Source organism: Lates calcarifer, linkage group LG10 (assembly GCF_001640805.2).
Source record: "Lates calcarifer isolate ASB-BC8 linkage group LG10, TLL_Latcal_v3, whole genome shotgun sequence".
Classification (NCBI taxonomy): Eukaryota; Metazoa; Chordata; class Actinopteri; family Centropomidae; genus Lates; species Lates calcarifer.
In genome coordinates, this window is record NC_066842.1 from 4,212,200 (window position 1) to 4,240,036 (window position 27,837).

Sequence of the window (27,837 nt, forward strand, 5' to 3'; positions counted from 1 at the left end):
CGTCAGTGTGGACAGACGTTTGGCAGGTAACCTTCATTTACTTCCTCACTCTGCTCCAGACGTCCAATTACTGTAAATCCCTGATTGCACAGATATCACAAACAGAGGGAGACAATTTAATTAATCATTATTACAATTGCACAAGTATAGAACAGCTCATGATGATGTTGTCTGTATCCGGCATAGCTCGACAGGAGACAGAAGACAGTGATGGGCTTTATTTTGGAAAATGGAAGGTCTAGACAGTGAAGTCATGGAAATGAAGTCACCGTTAAGCTATTCTGTCCCCAGATGATCCACGGTTTACACTTTTACTACAGTTTGACAGTAAGTGTGGCTCCCCGTGCCTCTGTTGCTTGTCCTCTGCCATCAGACGTGCTGTAGTTCTGTTATCGCTTCATGCTGTGATGTGGTGTTTGTGGCACTGTAGCGCCCTCTGGTGTACAAGTGAGGTTCAGGCAGTTTTCTATCAGGTGGACACGCTGGCTTTTAAGCGATAACTCAGGTTTTAAGGAGTTTGCAAAGTGCTGCTGGCCGTGTGTTTGTGTAGAGCTGTAGTTTAGACCTGCAACTGATTATTTTATTGTTGATTAATCGCTAAATCACAAAGATATTTTGTTTAATATGATAGAAAACAGATAAATTGTAATATTTGAGGCTGAAAAGAGCTTTTTTCCCCCCATTTTTACATTGAAAAATTAATTTAACATCAGAATAGTTGATTATTTCTGTCATTTGTGTAATTTAAACAAAAAAGTATCTGTATTTATTATATTCCTGCAGTGCAGAGTGAGTCCAAGACAAAAACCAGAGATTATAGTAGGCCAGTTATTCAGGATATGTTTTATTACATAGTTCAGTCTTCAGCTTTTTACATATATATATAAAAAAACACAAAATAGAAATCACAATGTTCACTCACGACAGTATCAAGGGCACTGGAGGTTACAGTACAACACAGTACAAACGTTCAGCGGTTAGCATTCTTGTTCAAAATGCCCTATTTTCTGACACAGTGTTTACAAGCAGGAAATGTTTAAGAGCCAGTTAGTCAGACAGAGAAAAGCTCAATAAACAATTTAGTGAATCGTACGTGATATTTCAATTCAGGATGTTTTATTTTCTTAGAAGACAGCTTTGTTAGCAGTTTATTAAACATCATTGACTTTACATTAGCCGCCTTTGTGCAGCTTAACTTTAGTAAGAAAGAGAAAAAAAACAGAACTGCCGTTAAAATATTTACAAAAATCCCTTATACCCAATGAGTTAAGGAGATCGTAGTCACAGGAAACAGAGTGGTTTGTAGTAATTTCGGTAGCTCCTTGCAAAGATTTTACACAAGGATTCAAAGTTCTGACCAGCTCTTAACTTTACAGCAGATTGAACCTAAAACACTGCAGAAGGGTCAGACGTAGTGCATTTCATAGATAAAGATAAAAAACCAACATATGATACTGTGTTTATAGCCTGTATACTGTTAGCAACTGTCCTCTGTTAATAGACTGAAGTTCTAACCAGTTACAGCTTTGTATTAAGAGACTGGTAGCTTCGCCATTGGTCCTTTAAGAGGATAAACGCTAAACTACCGACAAATCAAAAGGGCTATGGCATTATTTAAAGTTATTTTCCTGCCCTGCAGCCCAGAATTACTGTAATATACTGTCTCTATGGTGGTTGTTGGGGTTAAACATCAGTATTTACCCATGTGAACTCTCCTGCCTTTACAACTCTTTAAATCCTGTACACTGTTTTGGAAACAGAACTTCTTCCCCACTGGACTTGAAACTTAAAAAAAACGTAACCGCAAAGCTTTCGCTCCAGCACTTTTCCTCACATTATCACTTCCTCGTTTAGTATTTATTATTGGATCCCTGCTAAAATAAGAGAACTTCATCTTTATATTTTGAAAATGTGACTGCTCCTTTAATCTATGGTGGCCTACGATGACAGAGACTTGTTCACTTAATGCCCCCTTACATTTGGATTCCACTGAAAATCCAGAGACCCTCCTTCGAGTCGCTACTTAGATATGTTACAGTATATCCCAGCACCCCTCTATCCTCCTCTGAGTTGTAGACATGTTTTAAAGGTTCAGGTCTTACAGCAGCTCTACTGAGCCTGGGTTGGCTGGTTCTTCATCTCTTGCCATTTCTTCTCCCTCAGACTGAGCTCCGCCTCAGAAAAGGCTGCCGGGCCCCAGTTGGTGATCAGCCGCTGTCCCTTGGAACCTGGAGAAGAAAAATTCAAGAGATTATTCACCTGAGAGGTAGGAATATTTCATTCAAGGTGGATTATACCCTTATTTGCCATTTTAAATTAATTCAACAGCGATCTTTGGCTGAGGAGCATGGTGCTAAGGTTATTTATGTAACCACCAACAACTGAAAAATAGGATAAATAGCTTTTTAGTGACTAACCACATCCAACATCACTGCTGGATGATAAGTAGCGTGGTCAGACCTTTCTGGTGCAAACTTTAGATTTTGTTTTGGCTGAATTGGCTGGCTCTCCCGTTTCATTTGGTTGAAATCCGAAATGTTCCCAAACGGGTAAAGTTACGTTTGGTTTTGCAACAAGAGCAGCTGCCATTGTTTCCATCTTAAACACTGAGCAGCCAGCACTGCATGCAAACAGACAGTTGGTGGAAATATTACACTCATAACTCTTGTTTTCATTATGAATTTATTTAACATTTGGTACATATTGTGCAGCGTAAAACAAAAAGGGCCTAGCCTCGTGAAAAATGATCTCCCCTGTGGTCGGCTTGTCAGTACAGCAATATTTTGGTTATAACAGTCCCAATCATGTGTGTTATTTAATGGGAGATCAATTAATTAATATTTTAATCCAAAAACGCTCCTAGTTCCTCCAGTCTTTTTAAGTAGAGGTCAGCCTCGTGATCATAAAACCAGATTTAAACATACAAACAACATGATTACTTATGCATTGTGTTGACAAGTCGTTAATGCTTGAATTACTTTACATTTAAGACAAAATACTATCCATTGGCCTTTTAAATGTGAACTGACCGTGAGTTTATTCATACCAGATGAACTGTTGAAAAATATGAAGCCATTTAAAATTCTTGAACTTTCTTTTACCAAAAGCGTTTGGACAGACTGATATTATGTCTACTAAAGTTGTCCTTTTACTTTGTAGTAAACAACATTCTTATTATGAAACCTCTAGCCAAGAATTCAGATATCTCATTGTTATGTTTTCTCCCTTCCAGCTTTTTTGAATTTGTTTTTAGCTGTAACCTGTTTTGAGGGAGCAGAGTCTACATAGTTGGCTGAGTTTGAATCTCAGGATTAAAAGGAGCCAAGTTGTTTCTCCTCAACTAATTTTACTAATAAACTCTACTGGGAAATTAGTAGGATAAAGGCACTATTACGTTTACAAGATACAAATCGTTCCCACATTTTAATTAATTTATTTCCACACTTTTATACAGAGAGAAATGACAACAGGCTTTCTCTCCAAAGCATGAAGTGCACTGCACCTAGTTTCAAATATGTTACGTTCATTATTAGCTGGCAAGGCAAAATTAGTTAATATAATTACATTAATCATGAGACTATACATCAAGAGAAACTGATCTGTATCAAGAGTGTGTAATAACATTAAATCAAACATTCTATCAATTATAGCCATTAACAAAAATAGGGCTGGCAGGAGCAGGTGGTAGACAAACAGGTGAACACTGTAGAAGGATTATAGAATTACCTGTGCTGAGTTGTAAGTTTTACACTGTTGGAACTAATAAATAAAAACGTGGAAACTAATTAATTAAAATGTGGGAACTAATTAGCCAAAACGCAGGGACAAGTTATCAAAATGTAGGAGCTAGTTAATGGGAACTAATTATTGACATTGTTAAGTTGGCTGAACGTGGTGGTGAAGCCACTCCTAAACTCCTGTGGTGTATGTAACACATCTATTCTCACCAATAGAAGAACCAGGTTCAAATCCTGGAGGGAGTGTGTGACTTTCATGACACTGTTCGGCCAACATAAGTCCTTTTGAGTAAGGGCACAACCTCTACGCTGGCTAAAAAAATAGTGGCCACAAATAGTCTCAAAAACAGGATTTTAACGTTAACTCAGACATAGTTCTAACTTTAATCCTAAACTAAGTCCTCACAAAGATGGACGAAGAAGAAAACCGTGGTCAGTGTGTCGTTACCTGGTTGAATGAGCCGTAACAAGCCTTCGTGTTCAGCCACCTTGTGCTTCCAGGTCTTTGTGTTGTTGGTTGCGTCTTCCAGCTTCCTCATCACCGTCTGGCTCACACACACAAAGACACAGCATAGTTAATATAAAGAACAGCACTTTCAGTACATTGTATTAACTTTCTTGTATGATTTTTTTATCTAACTAGTCACCTTCCATCTAGCAATCATATAATGACACCATGTGGCCAAGCTAGAAATAGAAAAGTCTTTTGTAGTAAATGTAGACACACTTACTGATCTAAACATAAAGTTCACAATTATTTACACCCCCAGCTTTAACTACTTACTTGTCCACGAGCCACACTGTAATTTGAATTAGAAAACAGTTTCTCAGCTGACCTGGTACTGCTCCAGGGCCCCCTGCCTCTCTTGCTCCAGATGTTCCAGTTGTTTCATCGCAGCCTGCAGGGCGCTCTCTTTGGCCAGGCGTTCCTTCTCCAGCTCCTGTTTCTCAGCCTCCGTCTCCGAGATGGCCCGCTGCTGCCGCAGATGGATCTGCTCCAGCTCTGCCCTCTTCGTGGCCTCCTCCTCCAGTAACCTGCCCCACAAAGACATTAACATGGGTGAGAGGAAAGTATTCTTTATATACTATTAGTACTGTTTACAAGAGGTAGGCTTCTCATTTCCCCTAACCCTAACCCTAACCCTATTTCCTCTTAAAACACTGTTGATGCTGACGAACCAATATTACTGATTTTTTTTTCTTCAATACTACTTTGTCAGGAACACTTATAGCTCCTGTAAAATCCAATCCATCATCACTACACATACAAATTTAAAGTCAGTGTTTAAAAATATTAAACTTTAACAGGCCTAGACACATTTAAAATGATAAAAATGTCAAATCTATGACAGAGACGTTTCCTCTGTCCAATAAATAAAATTAAGCAACTAATTTACGCATTTATGATAAACAGGTTGTTGTGGTATCATAATGTGACAGCAGGTGGTGCTATAGTGCAGTTATTTACCTCAGTTATGGCTCTCGTAGATGTAACTACAGATTGCACTCAATTTACATTATTATATATATTATATATTACGTTATTATATTACTCATCAAACATATTTATATAAAGGCAGCTCAGATTTTAGTGCTTCCTCAAAAGACAAAGCATGAACCAAAATGTGCATATGATGCTTCATTGATGAAGTTAATTAAAATGTAATTTGTTTGGTTTGCGACTATTAAAATGTGGCACCTTGCATTCTCACCTCATAAGGTGACAGGATGACTTATTTATTACTTTTCTAACCACAGGATTCTTTATTAACACTTTATTTGGGTTGTCCAGTGTGATTATTTATTTAAATTTATATCCATGGACTTATTTAAAGTGGTAAAAGACTGGACAACCCCCTGTATGGTGGACTGTTCTGATGAAAGCCAACGTCTAGAGATAAAGGGCTGATCGCTGTCGTGCTACTGCAGCGGTTTAATTTAAGCACTGAGGTTGGTGCAGCGGTGCTGACACGCTCACTACTGGTTAGTCAAACGTGAGGTGGAAAGTAAATGTCAGCAGAGAGAAGGGAGGACGAGGGAGGAAACATGGTGGAGAGAGGGAAGTAGAAGTCAAACGTCTGGCTGCATGTGTATGTCGGACTCCCATAGAAAAGAGCATCAGACTCAGGCTGTGAGGATGTTTGGAGGTGGGTTAAAGGACTGTCATGGACCGTTTACTATGCAGTAAATATTAAGTAAAATAAACCAGCTCACATCTGAAGTTACGTCATTTAGGTAGAATAATTAACTTTCTATATATTGACTTACACCAACATAACCCTTGAATTTTTTTTGGCTGTACTTGCTATACGATGGCAGCGACCAAACAACAAACTGTCACTGACCGTGCCTGCAGCCGACGGACGGCCTCCTCGTCCTGTCTGGCGCGCCTCTCATCCTCCAGAGCGTCCTCCAGTTGACGGTACATGACCTCCAGCTCACGGACACGCTGCAGGTACTGCTCCAGCTCGGTGGACTTCTGGGCCACCTGCTCCTCCATCTGCTGCCGTACCTGTTGTGCAAGGAAATACAGAGCAACACTTTTAATTTGGAATTCAGTATAAATACTCAATTTACCCTTAGTAGTTAGTCAGTTAATAAACTTCATCAACAATTATCGAACTATAAATAGAGGAATATCTGTGTCTGTCTTTCAATTTTCTCAACAACCGCTCCACAGATCAACTTCAGACTTCCCAGGTGTATTGTTAAAGATCCAAAGAAGTGCAGTGGCAACTGTCGAGTTTTTTGGATTAGCAGTTTTTGAGAAACATTGTTTTTTTGTTACCTGACATGAAGAAAAAAGATGCAACTACACCACGAAGGCAGCGCAGAACGCGTATAATTTGCAGTACAATTATCAGGGACATATGGAAACACTGACTAATTACAGCTTCTGAAAGTGAGGATTTGTTGCTTTTCTTCATTTTATTTCACTGTAAATGTAATATTTTTTTAACTATTAGTCAAACAAGCAATCAGTTTGGCCTCTTGAGAAATTGTAATGGGTATTTTTACTATTTTCTGACACTGTATAGACCAAATGATTAATTAATGGTAAAAATAATTAAATAACTGGTTGCAGCTCTAATGTGACTGATTTAAGAATAACTTTAAAAATGCAATTGAAGTGAGATTATACACAGTCCATTTAACACTGTCAAAGTTAGATCAACATCTCTGTCTTATCTCTGTATTATATATATATAACATATATTAGATAAATGTGTTAATGATTGGTTGCGTTGTATTTTCCTTTTCATTTTTTGTTTTTAGTCAAAAATAAATTAAAACTCAAGCTGTCTCTCAAATTCAAAACGTTAGTGATGGCTGATAATCATCTACTGCTTCACCACATTCATGGCTGTGCACTGAGCATGTCAAAATGGTATCACCAGGGGCAGTGAAGCACTGTTACAATTATACTAACAAGTACGTGTTTCCGTTTAGAAACAACAAACTGTCACTGTATTAACTGAGCTACATTAGAAACGTCTTCACCACATACTGTATTCAAAAAATGTGTATTAATACTAATGGGTAGTGAGGATTTAAATTACTCATCTGCTGTCAAGTGGTTTCTGTTTCTGCTTTCAACAACCTTCACCATGAACTGCGGTTCTTGAGTTTGAATCTTTTTAATCTCATTTTTACTTCTCAGTTAGACTGACACTTGTAGATTAAATGATAGATTAAAATGTGTATTTCACTTAATTCAACTACTACTTCTACTGACATAAATAACACACTATGACGCAATAATATAAAATTTGGTGTGTTTGTTGCAGCGACAGCACTTTCTGCTCCAGAAGCTGGGGATGAAGGTGACAAGGAGTGACCACGTACCATTTTCTCTCTCTCCAGGTCCATCCTGTACCGGTCCTGGAGTTCAGTCTGGGTCTGAAGACGCCTTCTTTCTTCTTCTGCTGCATTAGCTGCTGACTCCTCCAGAGCCTGGGTCAAAAAAAAAAAAAAAAAAAAAAAGTTAAAGATATTCCCAGTAGATAAAAGAACCTTTAAAAGCATCTTTCCATTTTCAGACGGGCAGGTGTCACCGGGTTTTCATGTTCAACAGAAGTAAATAAGGAAAAAAAAAAACAAAAAAAAAACCACCTCAGCTGATGCTACACAACCTAATCGGGAAAATTACAGCGTGGATATTTTAGTAGCTAAGTTTAAGTATGAAGAAGCAAGCTGCGGTCTATATAAACAAGCAAATGTGCTGCAGACAATAAAGCTGTGAAGAGGAACTGAGTGTAAACACATAGTTCTCACAGCTAAAATAATATTTAGAAACACAGACTCAAAGATATCACTTAATCCTAACAAGCAGTATAATATTTGTACTATAAACTATAATGCAACCACTTTAGTTATTTTCAACAAAAAAAGAAGCTGGCAACAGATTGTGGCAGATCTCAGCCTGTGATTTCTGTTCTAACATTTTGGAACACACAAAATCAATTCACAAAACAAATAGAGGTGCGTTCGAGATCAACTTCAGATGACTTGATGCTCAACGTGAACTCAGGCGTCTGCTGAGGAGGAGTATTTAAAGGCTGTAGTCTCTCACAGTTTCATCAAATATATCCAACTCATTGTGGGAAAAACCTACATGACTGTTTTGTAAACCTCTACAAACTGTTTACTCACTCAAAGAAAAAAAAATTATAGTTGTACACTGTTTCAGTTCTTGTAAATAAAACACTAATAACTTTGTTGTATTATTTAATTTTCACAATAAATGTCTGATTACCAAAAAAAGATTCATTCCTGTTTGTCATGTTTTTCATTTGCAGGTCATGACTGAATCTGAGGCCTGAGCTGACATGAGTTTCATCTTATTACATGTCAACATATCACTTTGTAAAACTTTTCAACTTTGGGGATCACATCACTGGAGAACTGTTTTTTTTGTGCTCTAAAAGCACTGTCTATCTAATTGAGGGAAATTAAATTTGACTGTGATTTTACGCTCTCCGATCTGCTCCGAAAGACGATCGGGGCCGCCACGATAAAAGTGAAAATCCTGTTGTGTTGGAGGAACACAGAGGAAAGCCGAGCACGCACTCTGAATTGTCACGTGGAAAGTCTGCTAGCTAATCAGGAAGCACGCTAATTCAAGACGGAAGCACAACAAACAAGACATGTTGTCGTCCGCCACGTTTGTTTACTCTAAAGCCTCATTTAACCACGCAAGATTCTTCTTGTTGCACACCACACACTATAAGAACAAAACTGTGAAATCTGATATTATTTGTCGTCATGTGTGTGGTCATTCACATTTTCTAAATCAGGTAAGATTTTAAGAATCTTAGTGCGTACCATACATGTTAATATTTCTGAAATACTGCAACATGTTGAGAGTGTGATTCCTCTTCTTACTGTACACACAGTTCAGTCTGCAAATCTTTGTACAACACAATGCATCACAACCTTTACCTTACTCATACACTGTATCTGAAATAGTGAAGCAGTAACTCAGTTTCCTGTCTACCAGATCTTCCTGTAGTCCCTGTGGTGCCCTGGTTTTTGGGGGTGGTGTTTCCTTTAATAAAAAGCCAGTGAGGTCTATAGGGTCCTGGGTTAATGCACATCAAAAACTTCCTGTATCTCAAAGCAGATATAATAAAACGGGTGGAATAAATATTTCAGTAAATTAAAAATTGTGAGTGGTTGAGCAGTAACCTCAAATTAACTCATGTCATCCCGCTGTGAACTGTCTGTAGAGTGCGATACCACTTCTTATAGTATAGCAGCATAGTGTGAGAGTGCCTGTTGTGCGTTTGTGTGTGTGAGAGAAAGAGATTTCTCTCTCGGTGCATGTGTGTTCATTGTTCATTCATGCCGTCAGCTATGTGCGACGGAGACTTGCACCTCAATGGCAGATTGTTGTGGAGTCATGGTGGGGCAGTGTCATCCCCGACAAAGACTGACAAACTGTTGTCCTCTACCACACTGTACGTTACACAACTGTGATGTGAACTGGTTTGACTGCACTGAGCTGGTTGTGCTGATGAAACCCTTCAAAAATCTACAATCACTCAGTTAAAAATACCCTCACACAATGATGGTAACGCTGTCCGAAGATGTATAAATGATGCCCACGCACAAAAACATGCAGACCTTCACACAAAAACTGTTATTTATGAAAGCAGAACATGTGGCCACATGAGGCGCAGCCAAAACCAGGTTCACACGTGGTTTACTAGAGCTGGCCCTGCTACGTTAGAAATATAAACTAAGGACAGATAAAGCTAAATAAAAAATTGTTTTGATCAGTGCATAACATATCCAAAGAGGAATGTGTAGTGGTTATGACTACAGCTGCTAGAGCAGTGCTCAGTTACTGGAAATCAACCAAACCCCCAGAGGTGAGAGAACAGGTTAACTACATGATAAAAAACTGCCTCATATGAATCGATGTCGATCAGGAGGACTGACAGAAACCACATTAAGGGACCGATGATTCATGACTGCATTCTCTCTCTGTAAGTATTATCTTCTTTGTTTGTGTATCTGCCTGTATTTCTGTTTAATTACTCATCTGCTTTTACTTCTTCACTTATTCAAGTGCTTCTTTTTTTTTTTAATTTAAAAAAAGATGATTAACAGGTGAGTTATACTGGAAAATAAGCCGATCATATGATGACCACTTCAAAAATCAAAAGTGTTTCTGCCTGATCTGAATGACCACACTCAAAGGCAGGAAATTCATCAAAGAGAGGGAACATGTGATGCAGGTGTGCAGTTTTAGTGCACTTTTCATTAGGCTACACTTATTCACCATCAACTAGTTGCATATAGTTGTATATTAGAATGCACATTGGCCCTTTATTAGTCATTATAAAACACTTATTGATCCCTTATTCTACATGATCATGTTCTACATCCATTAAACCATTGACAAGTTAATGAGTTTTCCCTCAATCTCTTAATTACTGCTTATTGATAGTAAGTAAGGAAGCTGTTATACATGAAGTATGATCTTAATATGCTTTGCTCAGTGTGGACAACATAACAAAACACAAAACAACAAGGGGTAATAGAAAAATATCAAAATAAAATAAATCTAAATTAAGTTTCTGTAACTCAGAATATGGTCCGTATTCTAGAGTGAGGAATAAGGGATTAATAAGTGCTTTATAATGATCAATAAAGAGCCAATATGCATGCTAATAAGCACCTAGCTAATGGTGAATGAGTGTACCTTAATATATAGTGTTACTACCCTGAAAATGCGACGTTTTACTTTGAAACAACAAAGGTCATGACCTCTCACAGGCCTGCAACAGCCATAAACGAATAAGTGAACAGTAACGTCAGAGAGCGTAACACTACAGTGTGTTTCAGTCAAATGTATGACATCAGCCCTCTGCTGTTTGTGAAAACACACACTTCCCGTTGAGCCATTCACGGTGTTAGCAGGAAGCAGCCATTCGTCATCGGTGTTGGGTTGAATCCACATAATCAATGCGTTTTAACATGAGCAGTCAGTGTGAGTGGAGTCGGGTTTAGGAAGATTAACTGGAAAAACATGTTTAATAGAGACTCATGTCGACGACCCCCACTCCCCCCTCCCCTTAAAAACAAAAGTTGAATCCACATTCCTCTGTTTGCAGCAAGTGACAGACCATTCATTCGTCAGAGGCAGAGGGTGGAGCTGATCTATTATTGGTATTCATGAGCTGGCGGTGAGTTTCAGAGAAGAGTTTAGGTGGCCTACTTTAATTGTTGTGTGAACCGCAGCACTGTGTGTGTGTGTGTGTGTGTGTGACTGAAACCAGCATGTGTGTGTCGCATGAAAATTACACTCAGAGATAGTGCGCTCAGGCTTTAAGGTTTGGCTTTATCTCTGAGGAATGTCGTCCAGTCAGCTTTGAGACTGTTTGGATGCAGATGTGATGACATCAGCTGTAGTAAGTGTAACTGCAGTGATGGCATATCTGATGGGAAGAATATTTATACACAAAGCTTCCTCCTAGGAACTATTTCCTCCTTCGGATGTTTCAGAGTGAACAAGCGGAGGATTTCAAACACAATATGATGCTCTGACAGGATAACAACTGCTTTCTTTAATCACTACCATTATTGTTACCAAACTCCACTGACAAAAACAATAATTTTACCAAACAGAACACAGAAGCTGCTGGAACACCTCTGCCTCAATTGCTGAGTTTGTCTAATTGTGTAGCACTTTTCCTCATGCAAAGGATCTGAAAACTGAACACACAGCAAGGAGCACAAACCAAAAATAACACAAACAAAGCAGAGGTATTCCAGCAGCTGCTGTGTTCTGCCAGGTAAAATGAACGTTTTTGTCAGTGGAGTCTGGTAGTGTGATACATAGAGATGATTCTAATTAAACAAAAGGATCTTACTCTTTAATAAAAAGCTCTCTCTCTGTGGGAATCTTATCTTTAATGTTGACAGACACTTATAACAATCTGAGCCTGTCAGTGGTAAAAACACAGACGACTGCCCATTAGATTACACTGCAGCAGCTGTTCTTGGTCTTTTGTCTCCATCAATCATTTACACCCAAAAACAGAGGCCCAGGTTTAAAAATACAGGAGTTATCCTTTAAGGTTTGAAGGCTTATCATGCTCAAACACAACATACTAAGGGAAAGTAATCATGGCGGCAGTAAATTTTATCTTATCACAAGGTAAATGGTAGAACTGCAGTATCTATGTTACAGAGTAAGCTGCCAGGAATGTCTGCTCGACACTGACAGATGATTTTTTTACTCTGCCTTTGAGTGTGGTCATCGAGAACAAACCAGAAACACTTTCCAACATGTTAAGATGTGATTGCTGGTTCAGTACAATCTGAGGAAGAAACAGACACTTCACATCCAAACAGCTGAGTCAGCTATGAAAAATATGCGTCTTCAAAAGCCACACAACCAGACGCACTGTCTTAAACGACTTCAGAACAACATGTCCTCTTCCTCCAGCGTCCTATATCCTGGTAGGGGAATAACCCTCCTTAACACTTCTTAAATTGTCTGAGTCAAGTTCTATGAGAGCAGAGTTGCAGGGTTTAGAAATTCCCCGGAGGGTAAATCCCTAAAGTTCACTCACAAACAAAATTCCAGTGAATTACTTCCCCTGTTTGTCTGACAGTGTATTTAAACAGAAAACAAGTAGAATTAACTCTGTAAACCAGACTAGACTGAGGCTCTTCCATGTTATGTTGACAAGTCCAATCTTTACCCATGAATTCCTCCTGCCTTCCTCATGTCCAAGAAGCACTTCCTCCCTGATCTAATGTTAAATTCAGGATACTATAAAAACAGGAACGGACATTTCCTGACCAGACAGGATTCACAGGGGATGTGTGAGTGTATTTCTCTGTTTGTTTGTTTTTCTCACCTTCCTCATGTTCTCCAGCTCCTGCTGTTTGGCCTCGTTGGCCGTCTGCAGCTCTCTCATCCTCAGCTCCAGCTCCTCCTGCTCCGCCTGCTGCTTCATCCGCAGCTCACGTCGCTTCTGCCGGGCCTCACGGTGCGGCGCCGGCCGGCCCTGACGCAGCAGAGTCACGCAGGTCTGAATGGCTGAGAGGAAACAAAAATCAAATTATATGTCAAAACAATTGTGGGAAAACACACTCAGCTTTTAATGTATGACTTAATGATTTAACTGTTCGTAAACAAACGGAACGTTAATGACCGTTAATTCAAACGTATCACGCAGTAGCCATCGCCATTGCTAGCCACTGTTAGCAATACCAGTTCATAACAACGCTCTACGCGGTGTTTTGCACACACAAAACAGCATAACAACATGTCCACGGTGTAAAACTTGAACAGTACTATGTGTGTGACTGAGGTAATATGAAACAAATAAGACAGAACTGCGATAAACAATAAAATTAGTAGTGTTCTCTACTTTTGATGCAAACAGCCGCCATCTTGAATTCTTATGTTGGGGTTGGTGACGTTTCTCTGACTTTCCGAGTTGGAAATCGGACTTCAGGGGCAGTTCAAGTTGAAACCTCCAACTAGAAACTCAGAAATTCCGACTTCTAAGTACAACTGGAACGCAACACAACTTTGTCAGTCATGCTAGTTGTAGCTGGATACTGTCTCGCGAGACTGCTTATTTCAACCTACGACAAATATGGTCATCTTTTAATATCGCGAGACCTCGTCACGCCAATCATTTGAGTAAGTTTTTAAGCAAAATATTCTCTGGTGCCAGCTTCTTAAATGTTATTATTTACTGATTTTCCCTGTTTTCGATATAATAAAAACTGTTGCTCAGACAAAATAAGTGATTTGAATGTGTCATGTGTTGTTTTTCCATTATTTTATCAATCAGCTGTGTAAATTTTTTTGTAAATATTTTTGCAATTCTTGTATTTTTTTGTATCTCTTGTATATTGTGTACTTCTTGTATATAGTGTACATTTTCATATTTCTTATTGTATTTAAATATCTTCTATAGTGCACTATTTGTCTTTTTGGAGCACCCACAATTTCGTTGTACTTAACTGTACAATGATAATAAAGCCTATTCTATTCTAAAAACTGAAATGACTCGACTTAACAGTTCTCGCCAACTATTGAAAAGTTCTTTTCTGTGTTTTTATGGATTTTTTAAATTTCCCTCTGAGGTGAATATAAAAGGTCAAAAAGTGCATTTACAGGAATAGGGAGTGATTGAGTGAGACATAATTAGATGAGTCAACAATAATCAGATGAGTAATAAGAGGAATAATGCCTGTGAGTTTTAGTTTAGAATTAAGTCATGTTACTCACCCTGGATCCACTCCTGCTTCTTCTTCTTGTCCGATGCGCTGATTTCAAAGCTTTTTTGTGACGACTTGATGAGGAAGAGGCACTTCTTTCCCTCTTTGTCTTGTAAAGGCTGAGGAAAAAACAGTAGAGTTTAACAGCTGATAAATACACAGATGTGTGAAAACATGAAGAGTGCACCACAATCAGTGTCAAAATAATGTCCACTAGGTAGCATTTTCAGGGCTTTTTCATTATGCCAGGAAGGCACAGAAATGCAGCTGAAGGTCAAGAATAAATTCCAAGCTCTCCTGAACTTCTCACTTCGACTGACGTGGGAATCGAACCACTAATCTGATTCATTCTGAGTTAGTTACTGCCAGCACAGAGGCATAAAAACTGTTGAATTACTTTTAGCCACCTAACTAATTTGTTTTTCATTAAAAAAAAAAAAAAAACAAAAAACAAACACAAAAAAACAGCAGGTTCTTGCCTCCACGCTGCAGTTTCCATCCAGTAAAATATTTCCCTTATTTTCCGCCAGGTCCTCGCCAACATAGTAGGCGATGGAGTTTGGTTTCAGCATGAACCAACGCTCCGTCCAGTTCTTCCTCTTGTGACCTTTCTTCATCATGTAGCCCTGCAGAGAGAAAAAGGGGTCATTTAGACCAACAGCTACTTCACAGAACAAGAATTTACAGACCGGATTCCCTACATGTTGCTGAAAAACCTCATTAATGCCTTCGACTGAGGTTTTTCTCTCTTTCTTGTGGTCAACAAATGCTATGAAAATGTGGCACCCACTGGTTCCTACTGAAAACGTTTTCTTAAAGAATAAATAACAAGATTAGAATAAATTATTTCTCAAAACAGCTGGGTACTGTTGTTTTTAGAAAACAGGAGGAAATAATGCATCTGTTGGGAACTATTTTCAGCAGCGGATTAACACACATGAGCTTTTATGAGTATGCTCAGCAGCAGTCAAATAAACTACAGTGTGTGTGATCATGGAGCTCTATGGCACAGAGGAATTAATTTGTTGTTTATTTTTTCATGTTGACAAAAAGAAAAATATGTGTTAAACTGTATTTAACAAGGAGAAATTATTCAGCAACATCCACACACTGAGGATCAGATTAAACAGGAACTTTCAAATGAACATACTCAGCTGTCAGTTTATTAGCTACACCTAGCTAAAACTGATCCACTCTATTCTAACAGTCCTGCAGTTATGGCGCGTTCCATGTACATCGGAGGATGGAACGCAGAACCGGGAGTGACGTCACCTACGAGTTAACGGCGTTCCAGCTGAGAAGTCGGAAAAGACGAACGCTCACAGAAACGTTACAGTTGCTCTTTCGGAGTATAGACAACTTCAAAACAAATACGCAACATTAGATTTTAATGTTAACACTTCACCTAACACGCCACCGTTCTCAAAACGTGGTTCGAGTTTAACTGTTTGAATAAACGTTAAACGTCTTAAACGTATCCCGGACTAGCTGTTGTCATCGCTAGCCATTGTTAGCAATACCAGTTAATAACAACGCTCTACGCGGTATTTTGCGCATACAAACAGCGTAGCAACACATCTACAGATAAACAATTAACAGTACTGCGCGTATGACTGAGTCAATGTGCAACAAATAAAACTTAACTGCTAAAAACAGCGAAATTAGCAGAGTGTTCGCTACTACTGATGCGAGTAGCAGCCATTTTGAATTGTCACCAAATTGTTGTGGTTAGGTGGGGTTTATCAGACTTCCGAGTTCGAATTCCGACTTGTAACTCAGACATCCTGACCTTCGAGGACAACTGGAACGCACCATAAATCCTCCATAACGAAAGCGTGTTAAAGAGGTGTTGATTCAACCGTTAATTATAATTAATTTTTGAGACTGTTGTTGTGCTGTTGGACTATACTACATTAAGTTGAGAGATGTTCCCATTATTTTGTACACCCCATTCAAACCAGTGAGGGTGGGCCAAACAACAGACAAGCCTTTTTGTATAATGCAACTCAACTCAGCAACATCACAAACCACAGCCTTCAGAATGGCACAGTTCTTGCTACTTGTTTGATGGAGGCCCTCCCCTCAGAGCTCAGCCTGTGCAGGTGTGCCGCCCACCTGTTTGAGCACATCCAGGATGAGCTCCTGATACACCTCAGTTGATGCCCATGGAGAGCGTCTGCCGGTCCATGCCTTTGCTGAAGTGACCCGACCCCACCAGGCTGATGAGCTCCCAGGCGTTAAGACACTGCTGCCTCGAGTCCAGCTGCAGCTTGTAGTCCTCAAAGCGCTCCTCCACCCAGCTGCCCCCCATCGCCTCTGTCAGCTTACGCAGGAAGTACTCAATCTGTGCATGGACGGTTACACACAAACACAAGAGCATGATATATAATATGATTTTTCTTTAAAACATAGAGCAGTTCATTTATATTCAGAGATGACTGACTGTCCCTGTGCCTGGGTTCCTCCTCCTGTTCATCTCATGGGCTTATTGCGGCACATAAATTTACATTTCTTTTGCAAACAACCTTCCTGTGATTCAGCTCTGATGTTTGCTGTACCCAACAATAAATCTTCCAGCGTCTGTAAAAGAACAGGAAGCTGGAAACTTCCTTTTCTGCTCTTGAGCAACAGACTGGTCGGTTACTGAAGCAGCAGAATGCCACATATGCACAGACAGTACGACTGAAATCCAGTTCTGAACTCATGTCAGACCTGTATGGCATTTTAAACAAACAGCAGCCAGTTTATATGAGCTCTGCCTGGAGCAGGAAGTTATTAGTTGGCATTTACGTCAATAACTTCCCCTATTTTGTCAAGAAACCAACCCATTTCAGAGAAAGTGTTTTTCCAATGTAAAGACTGTTGCTGGTGATTTTTTTAAAATCATCACTAACAGCTGAAGTGCTTTGCATTATGGGAGTGTTTGCAAAAGGCCATGTACATGTGGACACAGTCGTTCTATTGTTTAATAGAAGTCGTTGAATTTTTGAGGGCACTATATCAACAGCGGTTTTGATGTGATGAAATATCATAACTTGAGGTTTCAGTTGAAGTTTGGAAACTGCTAGAGGCATCTGAAATCACTCTTTATTAGGGATGTAACGTTTTCGTCGATTTCACAATATTGTGAGAACAAAAGAAACAAAAAACAATGTGCAGACACTGCCAGACTGTGGCTCCGGTCGAATAGTCAAAAAAAATCTCCCTTCCTTACCACTTTTTCTCGACCTCGATGGAAAAACGTCATGAGGTCGAGGAAAGGACTTAGGTACAGAGTATTTAGAGAATCTGCCTGCACTAACACTAGGCGTTTTTTAAACCAACTTTATTTATAACACATGGAAGACAAACTCTTCTTATTATTTTTTTAGAGTGGGGGAAAGATTTTAAGAAGTTTTGGATCGTGTCACAAACATAAAACAGGAGCTCTGTCGTGTCAACGTGTACGTGGATCTGCCACAGTGCGTCACTTTAAACGCTGCTGTTGCAAGGAATTGTGGGATGGCATTCTCTCCTTTCCTTTCGTAAAGGAAGGTCAAGTGTCTCTTCTGCTAAAGGAGATAAAATAGGAAGCACTGAAGCTCCTTTCCTTAACATTTAGAGAACCAGCTCTTATCATGGCTGATACATCCAGGTCATTTCACTCAGTTTGGAACCTTCCTAAGAAAGGAAGGACTATTTAACCGCAGCCTTGGTTTACCTACACGTCTGGAATACAACTGCCTGTTTTTGTACTTTCAAATTAATGCCTAATCATTGTTCAATAAACAGAAATTCGTTCCAAGTCTCCATTTGCCTTTTTAAAAATATCGCAATAATTATCATATCGTGGAATTGTTATATTATTGTTATGATTTTGATATTGCTACATCCCTACTCTTTAATCACCATGTGGCACACTGTATCTACTGACCACCATTTTATTTTCTTGTGTTACATATTTGTAGCAGTTTGTTACCACTTTTGTCACAAATTCCTGGTACCTCTGGTAAAAGGCTGGTAATTAAGTTTTTTCCTCACTCAGCTGATCGTAAAAGGTAGAACGTGAACGCAGCATTGGATGGGGCAGGGCGGGGACGGACACCTACCTCCTCAGTGACGATGATCAGTGGGTATCTGTCCTCCGACAGGAAGTTGAAGATGCACCAGATCTTGAAGGCGTCATCATTGGAGATGAGCAGCTGACTTTGTTCCAGGTTTTTTCTGGAGCACAGAGTCCAGCACATTTTGTTGAAGTCCTGGCGGTCGAAGTTATCAGTCACCTGTGACAGAGCAGCAAAACAAGCGAGGTGAGACATGGGTTCGTGTTGGACACAGACGGAGGACAGGTAGTGTTTTCTCAGTTCAACCAAAAAGTGACTGATTGAATAATTTATGAAACCTAAAGACATGTAACACTATTTAGTCTTTATTTATATAAAAATGTCATTGTGTGTCTGTCTTCCCAGAGAGATGACACAAGTCCAGCCAAGGCCAGAACAGCCAGAAGCAGAGAGAAAATAAAGGTGGTCTAAATAAAAACCACTGAGGTTCAAATTCCAGAGGAAAATGGGAGGAAAGCTCTTGAAAAGGTACAATCGGTGCTGTGGAGGGGAAGTGTTTTCCTCGAGCCGGTGAACAGGAGTGTCTCCATGGAGACTCCTGGCAGCTGTCCCGTCAGAAACACAAGCCACCAGCAAACAAACACAAAACTCCAAACGTTTGGTGCAACTAAAAACCGATCTGAACCCCGAAACAAAACCACCATATGCTTAAACACTGTGAAACCTGGTTTCATAACCTCCGCACAGGAACGGAGAAAATGAAGATAACATCAGCTACCGATAAGTCAAGAATGTGAGCAGCGATAACATGAAGTGGTACTTGTACATCACTCACATGTTAATCCTGCTGTGACGCTCCTGATGCTATTTCTGTATCATGAACAGTTTATTTAAAGACATCATAAGGAACAATAACAAACAATAACAAAAACTGGGCATGTTCTGGTCAAATCTTGGAAAATAGAAAGAGATGGGACCTTTAAGATTAAACTGTGTGATATGTTTGAAAGCTCTGGAACCTCTCGACCTTCAGCTGTGATTGTTTTGTCAAACCACTGAGAAAAATCTGCTTGTTTTCACGTCACCACACACTTGATTTTCTAAGAACAATAGAAACTCTGAACTGTGACGTCACATCAGAGAAAAAACCACCCCCAAACTTTTTCCAACTGGAAATAAACAGACGACTGAGTTAAATAAACTTGCAGTGCTGCCAACCTGCTCTACGATTTTTATCCTAAATTCTCTCACGGTCGTTTAATTATTTTCATCTTCTGTGCTGAGAGAGACATTCAGCCCGAGTGAATGACTGCAGTGAAGTGGTCTGAACTTTTGTAAGGCTGCACAGGATCTGATGTAACTCTCTATTGTGCTAATTTAGGGTGAGCGCCTGTGTGGAAACCTGGGCTGGATGTTAAAGTGATACTCCACCCAGAGTCTCCCAGAAACTCTCATCTCCCCCTTTGAGCTCTAAATTCAGCCTTACATTGATTTCATATCAGCGAGAGTCCATTAAATATTAGAAACATCTCTCAGCACCACAAACTACATCCTCCAAAGTGAGTTGAAACAACACCCTCTCTACAACAGTTTCAACAAAAATTCAAACCTTCAAGAAGACAGGACTCGTGAAAGTTGGAACAAAAAACCTGGACTGTAGACTTGAGACAGGGATTCAAGTCAGACTTGAGTCACAGTAATTAGGATTTGAAAGTTGACTCGAGCCTTTAGAACATAAACATAAACGGGTGCTAAATTCTTCTATCTGTCCCCAAAATTTAATGGCATCCTCTCTGGCCTGTGAACCATCCCTCCATCAAGTTTGGTACAAATCAGTTTAGTAATTGTTGCGTAATCCTGCTGACAAACAACAGACACAGGTGAAAACACCAGTCTCATATCAGAAGTTATCTCAAGGCACTTTTCATATGGAGCAGGTCTAGACCGACAGAGACCCAACGACTCCCACCACGAGCAGCACTAGGAAAAACTTCCTTTTAAGAGGCAGAACCAGAGAAATTTTCACAAATTTGGAGAAAAAATGGAAACATTTCCCCACATAAGGGAAAAAAGATGGAAGAAGAGAGGAGGGGAATTTCTTCTCCAGGATGGACAGACATGTACAGAATATAGAAACAGATTGTAAACATATATGATCATTAATAATGATGATATCTCTACAGTCTGCCATACTAAACATTTTGAGAATCTGGTGACTAAAAAATATGCAAATTAAATTACATTTCTTCTTCTGTTTAAAGTTTGTTTGTCATGTATATTTGGCTGCAGGTAATGATCATGTAACTTTTATTTACTGCATGAAGTGTGAGTGTAAACACCTGTTCACTGTACTGTATATTGAACCACAGGAAGAAGGATGATCCAAACAGACAATAAACTTTTATTCCATCGTGGGAACTTGTCACAATTGGAAACCATTGTAATTGCTCATAAACACGGCTGCTGATTTAGTGAACTTGAAGCTACGAGCTTTTTTTTTGTAGCCACCTCTAGAACAGCATATCCTGTTATTACTCAGCATGATGGATATGTCTCTCATGTGAGGATGGTGAAGGGTTGCGTTGAGGTGTCTGGATCGTCTGTATCATTCTGCTGCTTTTAGATTTGTGGTTTTGAATGAGTCAGCGGACAGAAACGACAGACGGGGAGGAGGGGACAGTAGTGAAGTTGTGAAAGCTGAGTTTGTTATGAAAGAGCAGCTCTTTGTCCGACATTGTTGTGTCATGCTCGTCTTGTTTTTTTTGTCCTCGTGGCTCGCTGACTCTCTCTCTCTCTCTTTCTCTCTGTCTTTTTCTATTCCTCTTCTAACTCCATCCATCACTCTCTCCCTCTCAGTCTCCACACTTCAACAATAAGAGCCTTGTCAGCACCACCTCCCCTCCTCTCCACTGCCACATGTTCATTAGGATTCAGGAGCCAAACTCCGGCCTCGTCTGCAGCAGCGTTAACATCTCGCACAAAAGTAAAACAAGCGAAACAAGACAATGAACTTGTTACCAGTTAAACAAGACCATCAACCATTTAATCAAAGGGTTTGTTGCAAATGACAGGGGCAGTGTTCAGAGAAGGTTAAGACAAGATATGGAATGAGAAGCATTTAAAAAAGAGGAAATGAGTAGAGGTTTTAATGCTCTGAAGCAAAAAGTTATCGTACATAATGTGCAGGTGCTGGTTGGGTGGTTCATCCATGCCAGAAACTTCAACAATTGTGTGGTTAATGTGTTGAGACTTCAGGGTTTCAAAACTTTATTTCTAAACGCCCGGTTAGACCAGAGAGACCACAGTGAAACAAATTTGCTCGCTCTTGCAAAATAGATAGTGCTGGTAGACTGGTGGAGCTGTGATGGCGTCGTTTCTCTGTTCCCTCAAAAGTGAGCACCATCGGGACAGTTTTGCATGTGGTCAACAGTGTGAATCTGCGCGTTGCGGTTCAATGGACCTGAACTCAACGGGAAAGCACCACACAAATTTACTGTGAGCAAAACCACTGAAAACAACAGGAGGAGGCAAAAAGACAAAGGGAAGTCAAACCCATCAGAACCACAGGGATCTAATGAGAGGTTTGGATTTTTCTGGTTTACTCCTCCTGTCCACTCTGGATGTGAAGACATTTCATTTGTACATGTGGCTGCCTCACTAAAGAGCACCTGTTGGACTCACGTCTTGCTTTATAAATGCAGATATATCAGTGTCTGGATATATATCAGCTGATAAATGGCAAGAAACTACCAGAAAAGATATATTCTGAAACACTTTCACCTTCCTTTATGTGATTTTCTCCACCAGAGAGTTTATTTTTCAACTGAAGTTTCACAAAAATCAGAATAGTTTGTTTTTTTTTTGCAGCTCAGCGTGGAAACACTGTCCATGAAAACATGAAGACACACACACACACACACCAGGTATTTCAGGGTCACACAGGATCACTTGTTTCTGAGGAATGCTACGCTCCATCAAACCACAAAGTGCTGAGTCCTGAGCTTTAACGTCACCTCTGTCTCTGCTGCCAGATCAACAGTCTTCAGTGTCTCAGTGTCGGGTTACTGAGCTCAGCAGTTACACCACACTGACACAGCTGTGACCCTCTTTGTACTGCGATAAGATTAAATGTCAGCACTACGCACATTATTTTCTTCTGCATTGTTAGTGACAAGTGAATTGAGTCGGTGAGCATGACGCACACGTACATATGGACGGATTATGAGACAACACACCCCTAAACACAGACATTTGGAGTTTATTTAGTCTCTTTTTGTGTTTGTTTTACAGCTCTGTAGCGGTTTTGTGTCTCTTTGTAGTCATTTGATCGACTTTCCAACAAGAAAAACTGGTCCAGTGGCCCCCCTGACCCCTTAGGCCCTTGGACCCAGCAGGCCCCTTCAGCAATCTAGCATCTAGCATTACTACCTTAAATGCACACATGCATATGTATGTTTTCTTTAGGTTTTTGTGTTTTTCTTGACTTGCAACTCCATTACTGTGTGAAATTGGTTTCTAGTTTTCCTGCTTTTTCAGGTTCTGGCTACAACACACACATACATACATGTATACACAGTTTTCCTTGTGTGACCGGGTGGAGTTTCCTCAGGAGTGAGAGCAGTTGAATGTACTGACCAACGCCCACGCTCTCCACGGCCCTGTCACCTCCACTTCAATGGGTGGGTGGGGTGGTCATGTACGAAGTGTGTATGGAACGTCTGCCCATGACGTCACGTCTCTTTTCCTGAACCTAAATCCAGAATTTACATTTCCTTATAAGAAAAGCGTTCCCTGTTTCACAGTGATGTTACACTTTCTGAACGGCCAGTGGGTCAGGCTTTACAAACACACATCATCCAGCTAAATTTAGCTCAGATACACATAACTTACAACGTACAAGAAATCTTTTTTAAATTATTTTCATTTGACGGAATGGTGTAGCTATAAAACATGTAGTCTTGGAAAAAGCTCATATAAAAAGGTACTAGGTACTGTCAGACACTGTATGTGAAAGGGTTAAAGTGTGTGTTGCTGCATCACACACACACACACACACAGGACTGATATGGTGTTGCTGGCTGTCAACTTTTTCAATCCAACTAATTTCTTCAAAAGCCAGAGAAGGAACTACTGAGGTTTCTCTGAAGAGTAAACTCCAGAGTTACACAGAAGTTGTTGAGTCTTGCTGTTTTCATGGGAAAAAAAAACAGAACTAAAACAAAATGACACACAAATTATTCCGGTTTAAAAACAAAAAAAGTAGCAGTGCGGTAAAAGTATCACTGCTGACCCTGAGAACTGTCCTGACACTCGACAGCAGCAGTCTGCACGTTTGACTTTGATGAGATCCCACAGGGGAAAGTTAACACAATAGACTGTTAAGATCTCTCGGAGGGAAAAGTATTGTTGTAGAGCAATTTTATCACTAAAATGGCAACACCAGCACAGGCCCTAAACCTTGACATCACAAGAAAAGAGACACATTTCCTTCAGGCATCATAAAAAAGTCGACATGAAACTTTACAGCAGCACAACCAAAACAACTGATAAGGAAGAGACAAAACCAAACTACAGCTCATCTAAACTTCACATTCACAGAGACCAGAGCTAAATCAATTCAAAGATCAACAGATGATTAATTAATTTAATTTTTTCTGATAATCAATGAAGTCATTTTGAAGCAAAAACTGCATATTTTCTTGTTTTTTCAAATCTTGACGCAAATCAAAGATGTCAATTTGGACTCTGAGAAATTGTGATTGATTTTTTTTAGTATTTTCATTTAAAATTCAAATTAATTGTCAAATTAACTTATATAGAAAAGTAAATGTAATAAAAAAAAAAAACAGCAAGCAAGAGAAAATGTTTAAGACTTTTGTAAATTAAGGAGTTTTCTGTTTGGAGGAGAAGACTTTTAAAGACCTGCTGACACCCTGGTACAATCAGAGGTAAGAGTTCCGTGACCTTCAGGAGAGAATTCTCATGACACAACAGAATTCCGAACTTTCACTATGGCAACAGCCATTCACCAACTGCATCGTCATGACATCATACAACGAGAATTCCAAACAGGCAGCGGGAGTCCTATCAGAGTTCACGGCTGTGTGTGACATCACAAAAAGGAAAAGGCCTTTTCACATCGTGCTCAGAGAAACAATCACCAGCTCTGCAGTCAGGCTGTGACCCGTCCTAACGTCATCACAGAGGGACAGACAGGCAGCTCAATGAACCAACTCAGGGTTCAAAAACTGGGTTTGTGTCGCTGTCTGAGCTCAGCACCGTACAACGACTGATGGACAAAAAGACTGTGACACCAGCAATGATATGATAATACTGTGTGTCAATCAATGGTCTCCTATGTTCTAATAAAACATTATGTCAGGGTGTATATGAAAGACAGACAGTCAGATACACACTCTAATTAACAGAGCAGCCAGTGGTGTAGGCCTACTGAAATATACATTCAGATGGCAGTTTATTAGGTACACCTAGCTAAAGTAGCTAATGTAGCCTAATCCAACAGGTTCAACACAAACTGAACATTATAACCTTCATGAAGGAGGATTTCTTGCACGACTGTTGCATTAGACTGTATTAGTTTTAGCGCCGATGTTTCAGACCAATCGAAATCCTAAACTAGCAGTCAACTAAGGGCTGTGTCTAATGTTTGGGAACATAACTGGCTTCATAATAAGGTTGGTGGAGTTAGCAGTGGGACAGTCAGACAACACTATGTGAGCAAATTAAACTAAACCCTAAAATAAAAGAGGAGGGACAGGAGTGGAAATTGCACCCTCAGACATAGTGCCACATCTCTTTTCAGGCCTACTGTAAAGTCTGTTCTCCTGATAATGTCTCATTTTCCATACAAAAAGATGAAGAGTCACAGCACAGACTGGTGACTCACTTTGCCTAAAAAAACCCCCACAAACATGAAGAGGACATGAAAACTGCCCACAGAAAAGCCACAGCAGGGGAAACAGGAGCGAAGAGTCAGAGTTGTTAGCTGACCTTATCCAGGATGAACTTGTTCAGGTATGGCATGTATCCCTGGTTGGAGACAGGACCCTCGTCGTCGTCTTTGAAGTGCTCCTCCAGTGCGACAGGGTCATGTGGGATCTTCATCACTGTACATAAGTTATGGGACAGCACCTGAAACGATGGAGAGGACTCTGAGTTTATGATGGATTTGTCAATCGGTCCAACCAACAGTTCGAAACCTAAAAATATTCTATTGACACAGAGAAGCTGTAACCAGAGAGTATCTGGCAGTTTCCTCAAGAAGAACAATGATTAATTATTAATATCAAAAATGGATATGTAACAAAAGGATCCTACATTCCCATGTCATGTCACAGTCATGTTTTCTTGAGACGTTTGCTCAGACTTTACAAAACAATTTGTTTCCTTATCATCTATTCTACCTTTTCATCTGGGGATTATTCACCCTCTAACTGATAAATCTTTTAGTCTATAAATGTCAGAAAACAGAGAAAAAACCTGTCAACAAGACATCCAATGTCTTTGGGTGTCTTGTTTTGTCCGACCAATAGTCAAAAAGTTTGAATAGATTCACTTTAAAGTCATATACACAAATATAATCTGCAAATATTCACATTTAATAAGATAGAACTGTTTATTTTACAAACTATTTCAGCTTGAATTAAACCATTATTTTCAGGCCCTGCTCCTTTTGGCTCATAAATATACTTTGATATGTGGGATATTATTGCTTAAGATCCAGTGAACCCACATTTCTTCACCACATTTTGCTGCATGAGCTGGTGATTTCCTGTATTTCCCATCATGTTCTTTGTCAAGCTGTTGCACTCAGATGACGCTCATACATGTGGACATGGAGGAGAATGATGTAGAAAGACAGTGACAAACCTTAAACCTCCACTGCAAACTTCTTCCTCTGTTAATTCAGATGTAGTTGACCTGAAAAACCTGACCTTTATTGTTGATTTTTTTTTTTTTTTTAACTGATGAACAATGTTTGGCTGGCACCGCAGTGTAGCAGTCAGAAATATGTGGGTGTGTCATAATGTTGTATACAATATCCGAGTTATCTACGGGAAATAAAAATAAAAAAAAGTTTAGTTGTGTTTTACTTGGCTGAGTTTCATTTGGATTTTTCCACCTATTCTAACCCAGTTCCCCCTGATAACAATAAATCTAACTATTATCCTTTCTTAAAATCACTTATGGTGAGAAATCTGACATAAAAATAGCTAAAAACTTCCTTTAATATGTTTACAGACTGAGAATACTCACTGATATCAAGATTAAATATTACTTTGGGAGATTACAGGCAGATTAGTCAGTGTTTTATGGGATTATAAAGCTGCCTCCCTCTGTAAAATGGAGGAATAGTAAGATTATGATGATGCTAATCCGCCTTTATCATGTTTTACCATCACTTTAATGCACCTGTTTTTTCTTATTGTGCCTCATGTGCTACTACTGGTAGTTTTAATGTCAAACAGAGTCACAGTAATATTCCAATGACTTCAAACTTCCCTAAAACTTCTTCATTTAATCTTCACTGGTTTGACTATGTTACTCCTGCGGTGGTTTGTGCTTTTATTGCGGCTTTTTGTTCTCTCTAAACCTGCTAAACTTTGTTTACCCGCTGTTAATCAATCAGTGAGGCTACAAACAGGTGCGTCTCAAACTGAAGCGCACTTTGTATTTTTCCACAAACTTTTAAGGCGGAGGAAACACGTTGAGCACGAAAAAAGTCGACATATTTTAACATTTCGCCGAAAGATACTAAGAGTTGAGAGTAGTGGGATGGTTTCCCTGCTTTGGTTAAAGACAGAAAACAGCAGCACTGCTAAAAAGATGAGTTAAGATTGTTTGTTTTTACCTTCAGCTGAGATTTGGAGACTTTCCCGCTTTTATCCACATCCAGCGCAGTAAACGCGTGCCATATGGACTTTAACAGTTCGTCCCGCAGGGCCATGGTGGTGAAATAAAACCTTTATGTTTCTCGTCTTTTTCTCTCAGGCTGAATGTTTGACTCTTCCTCTCTGAGTGTTTGAACCGTCTGTGTTGGACACAATGGGGGGAAAGTCACATGACCCGCTGTCAGACACTTTGCGCTGCGTGTTTGGCATCATGATGATTAAAGAGCTGCAGCACCGCTCAGCGAGAGGAAAACACACATCAGACACGCTGTGTTTACACTGTGTTTACAATGAGCTGCTGTTTCTTCAAGGTTAATGTTGGGGCGTCAGATTGTGGCCATTTAACTGGTTATATATTGAGCTTAATTAGATGAAGAACATTTGAAATAG

At 39.6% G+C, this 27,837-nt stretch overlaps 1 protein-coding gene across 1 annotated transcript; it reads right to left on the reverse strand.

Moving 5' to 3' along the window:
- Positions 1-828: 828 nt before the first annotated feature.
- LOC108894928 (switch-associated protein 70-like) lies at positions 829-27,606 on the reverse strand. The gene is given in 13 exon segments (XM_018693565.2): positions 829-2,228; positions 4,186-4,282; positions 4,574-4,772; positions 6,083-6,249; positions 7,584-7,691; positions 13,115-13,296; positions 14,503-14,611; positions 14,972-15,118; positions 16,608-16,646; positions 16,648-16,836; positions 18,581-18,754; positions 25,547-25,687; positions 27,408-27,606. Coding segments are annotated over 13 exon segments (1,767 nt in total). The 5' UTR covers positions 27,504-27,606; the 3' UTR covers positions 829-2,109.
- Between the last annotated feature and the right edge of the window lie 231 nt (positions 27,607-27,837).